Source organism: Gymnoscopelus braueri (genome assembly GCF_963280865.1).
Source record: "Gymnoscopelus braueri genome assembly, chromosome: 23".
Taxonomy (NCBI): domain Eukaryota; kingdom Metazoa; phylum Chordata; class Actinopteri; order Myctophiformes; family Myctophidae; genus Gymnoscopelus; species Gymnoscopelus braueri.
Genome location: NC_137625.1, coordinates 33,964,433 through 33,979,282, shown reverse-complemented (window position 1 = coordinate 33,979,282; position 14,850 = coordinate 33,964,433). Strand labels below are relative to the sequence as shown.

Sequence of the window (14,850 nt, the reverse complement as noted above, 5' to 3'; positions counted from 1 at the left end):
TGGATGTGTTAACGCAGATTTTTTTTTAAAAAAAAACATTTTTTTTTATTGGTTACTTTTTTTTAAATGTTTTTTTTCATTCTTTTTTTTCTTTTTTTGCGTTCGCTTACCGCGTTCGCTTACCGCGTTCGCGCGTCTTACTTGTATATAATAACTAGAAGGTACTGTTCCTGAAGAAACAGTGTGGGATCGCTAAGAATGTTGATGGTATTGAGTATTGATAGTGTTAGTAGAGTTAAAGGTTTGAAAGGTTTAAAGGTTTTAAAGGTTTTAAAGGTTCTAAAGTTTTTAAAGGTTCTAAAGGTTTGAAAGGTTTAAGAGGTTTGAAAGGTTTGAAAGGTTTAAGAGGTTCTAAAGGTTTGAAAGGTTCTAAAGGTTCTAAAGCTTTGAATGGTTCTAAAGGTTTGAAAGGTTTGAAAGGTTTGAAAGGTTTGAAAGGTTTAAGAGGTTCTAAAGGTTTGAAAGGTTTAAGAGGTTCTAAAGGTTTGAAAGGTTTGAAAGGTTCTAAAGGTTTGAAAGGTTTGAAAGGTTTGAAAGGTTTAAGAGGTTCTAAAGGTTTAAGAGGTTCTAAAGGTTTGAAAGGTTCTAAAGGGTATTTACTTTAAATTATTTTTAGTCACTTTATTTACTTTAAAGTATTTTTTACTAATTTTTACAACTTTTAAGTATTTTTACTATTTTTTACAACTTTTAAGTATTTTTACTCATGTTGAGTACTTTTAAGTATTTTTACTCAGTATAAGTACTCTTAAGTATTTTTAATCAAGGTACTTAATTTAAAGTATTTTTAGTCACTTTATTTACTTTAAAGTAGCTTTTACTATTTTTTACAACTTTTAAGTATTTTTACTCCTTTTGAGTACTTTTAAGTATTTTTACTCAATATAAGTAATCTTAAGTATTTTTACTCAAGGTATTTACTTTAAAGTATTTTTAGTCACTTTATTTACTTTAAAGTAGCTTTTACTAATTTTTACAACTTTTAAGTATTTTTACTATTTAAAAAGTGAAATATCTCTAAAAGTACAAATTATTTCAAAAAATTCTAATGGTAGCCAATATGTCCTAAGTAGGCTGAACGTTATAGAGTTGGAACGGAGTTTCTATCTAAAAGTATGAATTTCTCCATTGAAATGAATGGGAGTTTTTTAGAAGTAAAAAGTTAAATATCTCTAAAAGTACAAATTATTTCAAAAATTCAAATGGTAGCCGACATGTCCTGAGTAGGCCGAACGTTGAAGAGTTGGAACGGAGTTTGTAGCTAAAAGTATGAAGGACTAGTTAGCCGTCAAAAAACGGTGTTGACAATAACAGTAGTGTGATCGCTTTAGCGATCCCACAACTAGAAGGTACTGTTCCTGAAGAAACAGTGTGGGATCGCTAAGAATGTTGCTGGTATTGAGTATTGATAGTGTTAGTAGTGTTGAAGGTTTGAAAGGTTCTAAAGGTTCTAAAGGTTTGAAAGTTTCTAAAGGTTCTAAAGGGTTGAAAGGTTCTAAAGGTTTGAAGGGTTTGAAGGGTTTGAAAGGTTTGAAAGGTTCTAAAAGTTTGAAAGGTTTGAAAGGTTTGAAAGGTTTGAAAGGTTCTAAAGGTTCTAAAGGTTTGAAACGTTTGAAACGTTTGAAAGGTTCTAAAGGTTTGAAAGGTTTGAAAGGTTTAAGAGGTTCTAAAGGTTTGAAAGGTTTGAAAGGTTTAAGAGGTTTGAAAGGTTTAAGAGGTTCTAAAGGTTTAAGAGGTTCTACAGGTTTGAAAGGTTCTAAAGGGTATTTACTTTAAATTATTTTTAGTCACTTTATTTACTTTAAAGTAGCGTTTTACTAATTTTTACAACTTTTAAGTATTTTTACTATTTTTTTCAACTTTTAAGTATTTTTACTATTTTTTTCAACTTTTAAGTATTTTTACTCATTTTGAGTACTTTTAAGTATTTTTACTCAATATAAGTACTCCTAAGTATTTTTACTCAAGGTATTTACTTTAAAGTATTTTTAGTCACTTTATTTACTTTAAAGTAGCTTTTACTAATTTTTACAACTTTTAAGTATTTTTACTCTTTTTATCAACTTTTAAGTATTTTTATTATTTAAAAAGTGAAATATCTCTAAAAGTACAACTTATTTAAAAAATTCTAATGGTAGCCAATATGTCCTAAGTAGGCTGAACGTTATAGAGTTGGAACGGAGTTTCTAGCTAAAAGTATGAATTTCTCCATTGAAATGAATGGGAGTTTTTTAGAAGTAAAAAGTGAAATATCTCTAAAAGTACAAATGATTTCAAAAATTCAAATGGTAGCCGATATGTCCTGAGTAGGCCGAACGTTGAAGAGTTGGAACGGAGTTTGTAGCTAAAAGTATGAAGGACTAGTTAGCCATCAAAAAACGGCGGGAATATAGTATATAAACTAGAAGGTACTGTTCCTGAAGAAACAGTGTGGGATCGCTAAGAATGTTGATGGTATTGAGTATTGATAGTGTTAGTAGAGTTAAAGGTTTGAAAGGTTTAAAGGTTTGAAAGGTTTTAAAGGTTTTAAAGGTTCTAAAGTTTTGAAAGGTTTAAGAGGTTTGAAAGGTTTGAAAGGTTTAAGAGGTTCTAAAGGTTTGAAAGGTTCTAAAGGTTCTAAAGCTTTGAATGGTTCTAAAGGTTTGAAAGGTTTGAAAGGTTTAAGAGGTTCTAAAGGTTTGAAAGGTTTAAGAGGTTCTAAAGGTTTGAAAGGTTCTAAAGGTTTGAAAGGTTTGAAAGGTTTGAAAGGTTTAAGAGGTTTGAAAGGTTTAAGAGGTTCTAAAGGTTTGAAAGGTTCTAAAGGGTATTTACTTTAAATTATTTTTAGTCACTTTATTTACTTTAAAGTATTTTTTACTAATTTTTACAACTTTTAAGTATTTTTACTATTTTTTTCAACTTTTAAGTATTTTTACTCATGTTGAGTACTTTTACGTATTTTTACTCAGTATAAGTACTCTTAAGTATTTTTAATCAAGGTACTTACTTTAAAGTATTTTTAGTCACTTTATTTACTTTAAAGTAGCTTTTACTAATTTTTACAACTTTTAAGTATTTTTACTATTTTTTTCAACTTTTAAGTATTTTTACTATTTTTTTCAACTTTTAAGTATTTTTACTCATTTTGAGTACTTTTAAGTATTTTTACTCAATATAAGTACTCTTAAGTATTTTTACTCAAGGTATTTACTTTAAAGTATTTTTAGTCACTTTATTTACTTTAAAGTAGCTTTTACTAATTTTTACAACTTTTAAGTATTTTTACTCTTTTTATCAACTTTTAAGTATTTTTACTATTTAAAAAGTGAAATATCTCTAAAAGTACAAATTATTTCAAAAAATTCTAATGGTAGCCAATATGTCCTAAGTAGGCTGAACATTATAGAGTTGGAACGGAGTTTCTATCTAAAAGTATGAATTTCTCCATTGAAATGAATGGGAGTTTTTTAGAAGTAAAAAGTGAAATATCTCTAAAAGTACAAATTATTTCAAAAATTCAAATGGTAGCCGACATGTCCTGAGTAGGCCGAACGTTGAAGAGTTGGAACGGAGTTTGTAGCTAAAAGTATGAAGGACTAGTTAGCCGTCAAAAAACGGTGTTGACAATAACAGTAGTGTGATCGCTTTAGCGATCCCACAATAATAAATAGTGGCAATAACATTAGTGTGATCGCTTTAGCGATCCCACAATAAAGAGTGGCAATAACATTAGTGTGATCGCTTTAGCGATCCCACAATTAACACACTGACAGGATTAGCTGCAGTGCTCCACTAGTGCCAAGCAGAACGACCAGCAGTGTTGCCAAATCCGCTTATTATAGGCAACTTTGGGCTTGATTTGATTAATTGATTGATTGAATACTTTATTAACATGCGTATTAACAGTACCGGTAGTAAAGTCAAAGGTCATGCTAAAAAGATAACACAAAAGGCTCTAGGGGGTTGTTTTCAGTGTGGTCCTAATACAGACAATACAGTACAATACAAAATATACTACAAAACATAATGGAATAAAGCTAAGAATCATAAGGTATATTTACAAAGAAAGTTGGGGGAGGGGGTCAGGGGGATTCTACTAACAAGGAGTTCAGTAACGTCGCTTGTACATATATTGGTAGTTGTGGGTTGATTTTTTTTGGGAGGGGGCTTGTTTCTACAGAGTAGTTTATTTGGGCTTGTTTCCTAATGCTGTTTAACATTAACATGACATTTGGTTCTCAGACATTTTCAAGTCAAGAAGCCCCAAATTTTATGCCAAGAACCCCCATAACATTTTTTAATGTAATTGCCTACAAGCTCACAACGTGTAGATCTGGCTATTTTCAAACAGTTGATGTACTGTATATAGGGGTTTTTGCTGGGGACCCCCTATGTGTGTGATCATGCAACCTTGCCGATCCACAGTGTGTGACACTGGCGCACACCCAAGTATAACTCGGGTTCACAAGTATTGTAACACCAACGTGTGTGTGTGTGTGTGTGTGTGTGTGTGTGTGTGAGATTTTTTTTTGTGTGGCCGAGGAGTGTATATGTAACACTGAGGTAGCGTTGCATATTTGCACGACCATTTGAAGGCAATAATTTTTGTGTGTGTGTGTAGTGCAGTGGTGTAAAGCAGGGGTCTTCAACCTTTTCAGGCCAGGGACCCCCAAACTGATGGGGAGATGGAGCAGGGACCCCCTACCTCGTAGGGTAGGGGGGGCTACCACATATATTGTATATGTATGTATACAATTGTGTTTTATATTGCCTGCTCCTATACGCACCTGCCCCAGTAGGTGTGCAAAATAAAGATTATCTACAAAATATGTATAAACATACCATGTTATTGTGCATTGTGCCTCCATTTATCTGTTTGCTATGGATTCATGTTATGTTTAAAGACAATTTGACATTTTGGGATATTTTTTTTTTAAGTTTTTTTTTTTCAAACAAAAATATTGTTTAATCAAACAACAATTTCGCAGACCCCCTGCAGTACCTCCACGGACCCCCTAGGGGTCGCGGACCCCCTGTTGAAGACCTCTGGTGTAAAGTAACTACATGCATTTACTCAAGTACTGTACTTAACACAATTTTTTTGATATTTTTACTTAACTGGAACATTTCCAATTTTCAATACTTTTACTTCTACTCCGCTACATCTCAGGCAAATATTGCACATTTACCACTGGTGTAGTGTGTACGTACGTACGTACGTACGTACGTACGTACGTGTGTGTACGTGCGTGTTAGTTTGATCGCACGTCAGATCGCCAGCGCATGCTGCTGCATGGTGACGGCTTCCCCCCGCGCTGCGCTGCGGCTCCTCTCTCTCTCTCTCTCTCTCTCTCTCTCTCTCTCTCTCTCTCTCTCTCTCTCTCTCTCTCTCTGGCGTTAATTACATCATTAGGGGGCGGGATGGATGTCCATCTGGTCGTCCATTACCTCGGAGCCGCTCTGGGCCGGCCCGACCCGTTTTGCCGGTCAGAATTAGAAGCCCGGCCGCTCCTAAATGGCCCTGCTGGTGGTAACATGATGAAGCTGTTCTAAATGAGAGGCTAATTTAGAACATATCGTCTCTGACGGGGGGAAACTGTTACTTTTCAGGATTCAAATTTTCAAAAATAGCAAAAGTAGCAGATCTACAAGCTTCGCGCCCGCCGCGTTTTGAGCTTGTAGATCTGCTACTTTTGATGCTTTCGTGTGACGCTGTAGTACGATCAAGTAGGGCTTTAATTTACGGGAAAAAAACACAGCAAAAGTTAGAATATGGAGATAAGAGGTTTCTGCCCGACAGCAACGATATGTATTCACACCAGTGGTGGAGGAAGTACTCGGATTTATATTGGTTTAACTTAATTAAAAGTAGCAATACCACAATCTGGAAAATACTCTGTTACAAGTAAAAGTCCTGCATTCACAAAAAAAAAAAGGTATTGGCATCATCTTTCAGAATCATCTTTATTGTCATGTGGTTTACAGGTATAAAGAAGTGGGGGAAATTAAGTTTTTTTTTGTGCAAGCTCCATCGCAGACAGACATTTCAATTCAATTACGTTTTATTAAAGTGTCAAATCAGTTTTCTCAAGACACTTTACATGTAATGCAGAGACATTATTGTCCCACCCTGAGCAAGCAATTTTTGCGACAGTGGCAACGAAAAACTTCCCCTTAAACCATTAAGACCGGGAACTTATCTGTGTGTCATTTTTAGATTTCTTTGGGCTATTCAAAAATAGCAGATCTACAAGCTCGAGCTTGTAGATCTGCTATTTTTTTTTAAATCGTGAAAATGTGTGCAAATCTTTGAATATATAATTTTTAAAGCGAACATTTGTAACTCAAATCTTTGCTTCTGGGGGATTCTACAAATGTCTTCTAACAGTTTTTTTTCTTTTATGTTTTTGGCCGTGGACCCCCATCTCAAAATATTTTGTTCCAAGGACCCCCAGAAGTTGTAACAGAGTTAAAAATGTTTGCTTTAAAACGTATATATTCAAAGATTTGCACACATTTTCACTATTTTTCAAAAGTAGCAGATCTACAAGCTCATAGCACTCGGTGCCGCACTATGAGCTTGTATATCTGCTATTTTTGAATAGCCAAATAAATCTTAAAATGCATTCCCGGTCTTAAACGGTTAAACTGGAAGAAACAGACAGACCGAGGCTCTAGGCTGGGCAGCCATCTGCCTCGACCGTGTCGGGGGGGAGAGAGAAGGAGAAAGAGACAGACACATGAAGACAGAGAGAATATTATAGGCAGTCAGTGAGATGAAGTAGAGGGAAGATTATGAAAAATGAGCATGAAATAAAGCGAGGGAAGAGAGCAGAGAGATAGAATGATAGAGGAGAGGAAGGAACGTTAACGCATGTGCCTTGGTCCCTCCATGGCTATTGTTAGACGAGGATAAGATTTTTATGAAGTGTGATATGAACTTGATGGATTCCATCGTGCATCATGCAGACAGATCAGGGAAATGGTTTTTATGGTGGTCGTCAAAATCACCCAGTTATGTCACTGGGTTCTTTGTTAAAGTCTCAACTTTTTATTTATTTTTTGCCCCAGTTTGGTTTTGAAGTTGACCTCCTTGTGTCTGTGTGACCGTTCGTTAATTCTAATTATGTGTTTGCTACATTCTGATTATTAAATATTATTATGATTATTATATTATCTGATGGTTATTAACTCTAACTGCAAGAGTAAAAGTGTAATAGTGTCACCCCAGTGCCAGCGAAAACAAGTGTTTATACCTACTTTTGAGAAATCATGGAATATTTTCCTTGATCGCTGTCCGCATGGATATCGCCTCATTACACACACGCAGATCTCGGGCAGGGGGTTGACACTAACGTTTGCCCGACTACCCTTGGCAAGTGAATGAAATGTCAGGGCAAGGGGAGTTTGCTTTCAGGTTGCCCGACGGGCAAGTGCGTTTGAATAGGAAAGCAACCGTCTTCATTCAATATAATTAGCAGTAGCAGTCGTGCTCATTCAGACTTTCAAAGTGACTGTCGCCACTCAGCAGTTATCGATTGGATTGGATTTTATTAACTTTTCGGGCAAGTGGGCATGACCTTTTGGGCAAGGTGAACTTGACCTGTACTTGCCCGACGGGCAGGTGCCTCTGAGACAACCCCTGTCGGGAACGCATCTGTGTCATTTTTAGATTTCTTTGGCTATTCAAAAATATGTTTTGAAAATGTGTGTAAATCTTTAAGTGTATATATATATATATATATATATATATATATATATTAGGGCATTCACAGAATAGTCGAATATTCGAATATTCGAATATCAAACCGACTATTCGACTATCAAACCACTATTCGACTATTCGGAAAAAAAAAAAAAAAAAAAAAAAAAGCATTTTTTTTTTTAGATTTTCTTTTTTTTAGTGGCTTTTCTAGAGCATACACGCAGCTGTGAGCTCTGGTGTGACGTCAACTCGCATTCCTTGAGTCGAGTCATCAATGTAATTGAAAAAAAAAAAAAAAAAAAAAAAAACTTTTTTTTATTTTTTATAATCAAACCGAATAATCGACTATTCGAATACTTTCGGGTCGAATAATTCGAATACCATAAATCACTATTCGTTAATGCCCTAATATATATATATATATATATATATATATATATATATATATATATATATATATATATATATATAAAACATTTTTTTTAAGCGACATTTTTAAACTCAAATCTTTGCTTTTGGGGGGTCCCTGGAACAACATATTTTGAGATGGGGGTCCACCACGGCCAAATACAATTTTGGGGGGGTCCTTGACATGAAAAAAGGTTGAGAACCACTGATATAGAAAAGGATTCAGAAGACATTAGAATCCCCCCAGATGTCCCCCCTACAAATGTTCCCTTTAAAAAAACATATATATTCAAAGATTTGTACAAATTTTCACGATAAAAAAAAAAATAGCTGATCTAGAGTGCCGCGCTACGAGCTTGTAGATCTGCTATTTTTTTTATAGCCAAAGAGATCTAAAAATGACACAGATGCTTTCCCGGTCTCAATGGGTTAAAATGAATGGCATTCACATAACCGCCGTCCTAGAATGTTGACAACTCTGTGTGTGTGTGTGTGTGTGTGTGTGGGGTGTAGGTTCTGCTCATGGACTACCTGGATGTGAAGAACAGCCGCAGTGCGGCGGAGCCCTCTGCCCAGCACTATGCCAGTACGGGCAGTGAGTTCGCCGCCTTCTTTGCCAAGAAGAGACCCCAGCGCGTCAAGCAGTCCCTCTTCAAGTAAGGAGCCCAGTCTGCCCCTCAATGCTTCCTGCTACAGTTGTGTTGTTTGTTTTACTGTGTTGTGTGTGTGTGTGTGTGTGTGTGTGTGTGTGTGTGTGTGTGTGTGTGTGTGGTGTTTTGTGTTGTACCCGTGTGTGTGTGTGCTGTGTGTGTGTGTGTGTGTGTGTGTATTTTGCAGTGGTGGAAAAAGTACTTAAATGTTTTACATAAGTAAAAGTATCAATACTGCAATGTAGAAGTACGATCTGTTAAAAGTAAAAGTCCGGAATTCAAAATTGACTTGAGTAAAAGTACAAAAGTATTGGTATCAAAATGTACTTAAAGTACCAAAAGTAAAAGTACATATTTTTTTTAAATAGCAGATCTACAAGCTCACAACGCGTTGCGAGCTTGTAGATAGGCTATTTTCAAATAGCCTAGGTTTAGAATATAATATAATGTAATAATTATTTATATCTGCAAAGTAACTAGTAACTTAAGTTTTCAAATAATTGTAGTGGAGTAAAAGTACATTATTTGCCTCTGAGATGTAGTGGAGTAGAAGTAAAAGTATAGACATTGGAAACACTCCGGGTGTACTTAAGTACGGTACTTGAGTAAATGTTATGTTACTTTACACTACACCACTGGTTGTGTTTTGTGTTGTACCCGTGTGTGTGTGTGGTGCTGTGTCTGTGTGTTGTGTATTGTGTTACTAGTAAAAAAGTCACTAGTTATAGTCACTAGTTACTGCTCTCAAAATGATGTTGCTGCAGCACAACAAGATGACAACTCTCAACCTCCATTCATTGTATCTCACGGACGGCTACTAGTGTGGGAGTAGAGATCGGATCATATAAGAAATCTTTAACCCATTGAGACCCGGAACGCATCTGTGTCACTTAAGATGTCTTTGGCTATTCAAAAATAGCAGATATACAAGCTCATAGCGCGGCACCGAGTGCCGCGCTACGAGCTTGTAGATCTGCTATTTTTGAAAAATCGTGAAAAAATATATATTTTATTTTTTTCAAAAAACTGTTAGGATTTAGATTTTTTTAAAGAATCGCCTCAGGTCTTAAAGGGTTAATCCTCTGAGGTCATCCGACGTTTTCACATGAAGTAACTAATAGCAACGCGGCCATTCAAATGTCAGTAACTGTAACGGCGTTACCGACCTGGAAAAAGTAACTGGTTACCGCAAGAAACGAGTTGTGTTACGGCAACAGCACTGGTGCTGACCGGCTCTTCCTCCTCCTCCTCCTCCCGCGTCGTGTTGCAGGTTCGAGTCGTCGTCCCACGCCATCAGTATGAGTGCCTACCTGAGGGAACAGAGGAGAGAGCTGTACAGCAAGAGTGGAGAGCTGCAAGGTAAACCTTTTCCCTTTGCTCCAGATGAATGACTTCGGCTGCATTTTGTACTTCATCGCACAATGGTGTCGCACAGCTTCAGCTTGTAGATCTACTATTTTTGCTATTTGTCATATATGACAAAGTATATAGGGGCCTAAAGGAGAATTCCGGACCACGTTTTTCTTACCTTAATATGATATTATTATGTCTGAGGATGAGTGGTACAGTAGAAAAAAATCATAACTCCACTCTTTTTGTTGTTGTGAGATCTGACGTTCATAGTGACAGAACACTGCCCGTGGTGTTGGTCTTGAATGCGCCCCCTGCGGAAGCGTCGTGAGACGACATTTCACCCGTCACGTCAGAATGTAAACAGTACGGAGGGGCGCATTCAAGACCAACACCTTGGACAGTGTTCTGTCACTATGAACGTCGGCTATTTAAATACGCGATCTAGAGCATGGACCGTCCGCTCTGGTTATGGAGTTATGACAATTTTGTACACATTTTAAGGAAAATGTGGTCTGGAATTCTCCTTTAAGTGGTTAACACCACAGTATTTTCCTGTTCATGATGATATGTATTTCTACATTGTCTTGTCCTCCCCTCAGAGCACACCAAGACAACTTCCAAATACTGTTTTTAATTGAAATGGTAATAATTATTGGATCTTTAACTCATTCCCTGCCTAGAACGACTAAAACGACTTCTGTCCTTTAAGCCCCCTCTGCCAAGAACGACTAAAACGACTTTTAACTTTTTTTTTTCTTATTTATTTATTTGTTTTTTAACCCAAAGACCAAGGAGATATGATTTGTTGAAGATCTAGACTCCCATCCACTTCCTTGTTAACTTAAAACTTAAACATTTTGTATCTCGGCTCCTGAGTACTTTTTTTTTTTAATTAAAAATCTCTGGCAGTGGGCAAACGCAAAAAAAAAAAGTTCTGGCAGTGAATGAGTTAAAGGCATACTAGGTAACGTTTTCAACAAAACTAAAGTTAAATTGTATATCTTTTGTGAGTGGCAAAAGTTTCACAACACCCACTCCATGAATTTCACCCCCGGAAGGCTTTTATTTATATATTTTCTATTGAACGTGGACGGGGGGGACTTTCCCGGGGAAATGACGTCATCTGGCCGGAAAACGGAGGTGGAAATGCACTGGTTTCCTGTTTGGCCAGGAACTACCGCAACGGTTTCCTGTTTGGCCAGGAACTACCGCGCTAATAACAAAAAGGAACCTCACGCTGATTTTAAGAGAATGTAGGATTGGAAGATCGAAAAAGAACAGAAAAAGAAAGCACAGCTCATGGTAACTAATGCTCCACTGGCTAAGAGAAACGATCCGTAGATAGTATAAAACAATTAAAAGATCGCTTTTTGAAACGCTTCCGGCTTCCGGTGAAAACAAATGGAATTCTGGGTAATCGAGGACTACGGAAATTGTATGCAGTGACGGTAGTGACCAGCAGAGGTTGCTAAAAATCGTTAGTTGTGAATTTGCATTGTACAACTTTAATGTTGAACTCATAACCTTGGTTGTGAGTGAACCAATCAAAACGGAGGTATATCTGTTCTGAACAGACTGGCCTGCCAACACATCTATAAAATACACCAAAGTGTAAAAATGCAGGGCTGTTGAAGGCCCTAGGTTACAAACTGTGCATAAAGGGCTGATAGCTAACGGCCAAATCAAAGACTTCCAAACTTCGATCGATTTCCTATATCATTGTCACGTTCGTTTTTAGGACAGAGGTTTTCAACCGGTGGTCCGTGCAAGGCATCGTATGTGGTCCCTGACCATGCATTCATTAATGTAGGAAAGTGTTTTCTGTCTTTTTCATTATTCTATTATATTTGGGGAAACTTGGACCATAACTGTTGGTATTAGGTGTGATATGAGGCCAGTGGAATTCTAGTGGAATCATTGTCATTATCAAGTGGTCATTTGAGGATGCATTTTGCTTTGATTCCAAAAGTACTTGAAGCTTAAAAACTACAGAAGAGGATCAGCTCGTTAAGATCCACAGACTCTCGTATGAAACATGTTCCCTTGTGAAGTTCTGGATGGAGTTGTCAGGCAGAAGTCCCAGAGCTTACAGCAAAAGCAATTAGTGTTGTTCTTGTTTCTTTGTTTTATCTTTTTCAACTCTGTGACAGTGTGTGTTTTGTTTCTCTACATTGGCAAAGCACAGGGCTATGTTGTCCACCACCACCAGTGGTGTAAAGTAATTAAGTACATTTACTCAAGTAAATGTACTTACGTACAATTTTGAAATACTTTTACTTTACTGGAGCATTTCCAATTATCAGTACTTTTACTTCTACTCCACTACATCTCAGAGGCAAATATTGTACTTTTACTCAACTACAATTATTTGAAAACTTTAGTTACTTTGCAGATATAAATGATAAAACATACATTAACCACTTTAGCCCTATTTTATACCTAGGCTATTTGAAAATAGCCTATCTACAAGCTCAAAACGCGTTGCATCGCGACACGTTGTGAGCTTGTAGATCTGCTATTTTCAAACATTTTGGCACTTTTACTTTTGTTACTTTAAGTCCATTTTGATACCAATACTTTTGTACTTTTACTGAAGTAAATTTAGAATGCCTGACTTTTACTTGTAACAGACTACCTCTACATTGCAGTATTGATACTTTTGCTTAAGTAAAACATTTGAGTACTTCTTCCGCCACTGTCCACCACTATAGCCAAGAATAGACTGTGCAACTCTTAAAAACAGGACTGACCAGCAAATGTTGATGTAGTTCTAGTCATAGCCTTTTGAATAATTTAGTTTTAGTCATATTTTAGTCATCTGAAATGTTTTAGTTTTAGTTTAGTTTAAGTCCGCTAAATATCATTAGATTTATGTCAGCTGAATCTACAGTTGTTTTAGTCAACTGAAATGTATTGGGCCTTTTTTTTTGTCTTTGCCCTGTTTTTACCTGGTTTTAAGTTTCACCCTTTAGTTTAGCCTAGTTGGGAATATAAAGTGCGTTATAAATAAAATGTATTGTTATAATTATTATTATTGGTGGGCCATAATGGCGTCTGATTTATGCGCCTGATTTATACTCGGCTAAGTGCCTAAAATAGCAGATCTACAAGCAGATATTGCGACACGTTGTGTGCTTGTAGATCTGCTTTTATCCGTGCAGCAGTGCACAACCAAGCATAACATGACTTGTCTTCATTCTATTGGATCTCTTCTCTAGTCCTAGGGAGGGACTAATAAAAACTAATTTTTGTTGTTATTTTTAGTCATACTTTCAGTCATCATAGCTTTTATTTAGTTTTTATTCAGTTTTTGTGAGTGAAAAAAGGTAGTAGACTAACAGTTATAGTTATAGTTTTAGTCGACAAAATTAACACTGAATTCGGTACATCTCTATAGAGAAGTGTGCAGAGAGGCCATTTTGCGCAGCGAGCTGGAGGATAGAAGAATGTACTATGAACCGTTTCAAATGGAAACCACCTCTCCCCAGGTGGTTCTGTGTGGCGGGCCCACACGACACCACTGTGTGTGTCACACACACACACACACACACACACACACACACACACACACACACACACACACACACACACACACACACACACACACACACACACACACACACACACACACACACACACACACACCACAGTGTCAGGTCAGGAGAGAGTCTGCCTGCAGGAGGGAGGACCTCGAAAAGCCTCTCAGCAGACACACACACACACACACACACACACACACACACAGTCACACACAAACACACATACGCATGCATGCACGCACGCAGGCACACAGCCACACACACACACACACACTCACACACATATGCACGCGCGCACGCACAGATGTTACCCACCTCTGTCTCAGTTTCTCTCTCTCTTTGTCTCTCTCTTTTTCTCTCTCTTTGTCTCTCTCTCTGTCTCTCTCTGTAACTCTCTCTCTCTCTCTCTCTCTCTCTCTCTCTCTCTCTCTCTCTCTCTCTCTCTCTCTCTCTCTCTCTCTCCCTCTCTCTCTCTCATATTCCAAGGCTCATTCAATCTCCAAACCACAGTATGATTATTCTTTGACACATTTCCATATGAAGTGCCAATCATAGCCAACATAGTATTTTCTACCTCCCACAAAAAAAAACAGAAAAGTGTAAATTAACACACACAAAAAAAACCTCCCCTGGTCTTCAAATAACGGCTCACTTTTTTTTCTTTCATCCCTGCGTCAGTGCCTGTGAAGAAGAAGAAGGGAAAAAAACTATTTTTCTTTCTTTTTTTTTTTAACCGGTTGAAAGCCTCGGAGCGTTCATAAGAAGATGAGATTTTTTTTTTCTTCCCGGGCTTTTCATTTGGCCTCCTGTCACAATGCACTGCCGAGTCCGCCAGCGTGCCAGACCGCACCGCACCGCCCGCCCGCCCGCCCGGGCCCTGAATGGCTGCAGAGAAGATTGAAGGAGTAAGAAAAAAAATATTTTAGAAAGCGGAATAAGTCGACCGAGATGGATGGAAGGGGGGCGGGGGTGGGGGCGGGGGGGGGGAGAGAGAGAGAGAGAGAGATCAGGGTTAAAAGTCTTTGTTCTCACCAGGGGTCTACCAAAGAAGCTGTTTGGGGGATTTATTGAAGGATGGAATTAGGATGGGGGGGGCTACTTTAGCTCTTTAAGACCGGGAACACATCTGTGTAACCACTTTAACTATTATGTTATATTGTGGGCCATTCAAAAATAGCAGATCTACAAGCTCATAGCGCGGCACCGAGTGCCGCGC

General features: G+C 37.4%; 1 protein-coding gene across 1 annotated transcript in view; it reads left to right on the top strand.

Moving 5' to 3' along the window:
* The window catches only part of exoc4 (exocyst complex component 4), a 208,744-nt gene that overhangs the window by 63,389 nt on the left and 130,505 nt on the right, over window positions 1-14,850 (top strand). The window contains exons 9-10 of the mRNA XM_080421608.1: window positions 8,606-8,748; window positions 10,013-10,101. Of these exons, the coding sequence (XP_080277734.1) occupies window positions 8,606-8,748; window positions 10,013-10,101 (232 nt within the window). The remainder of the gene's footprint in view (window positions 1-8,605; window positions 8,749-10,012; window positions 10,102-14,850) is intronic.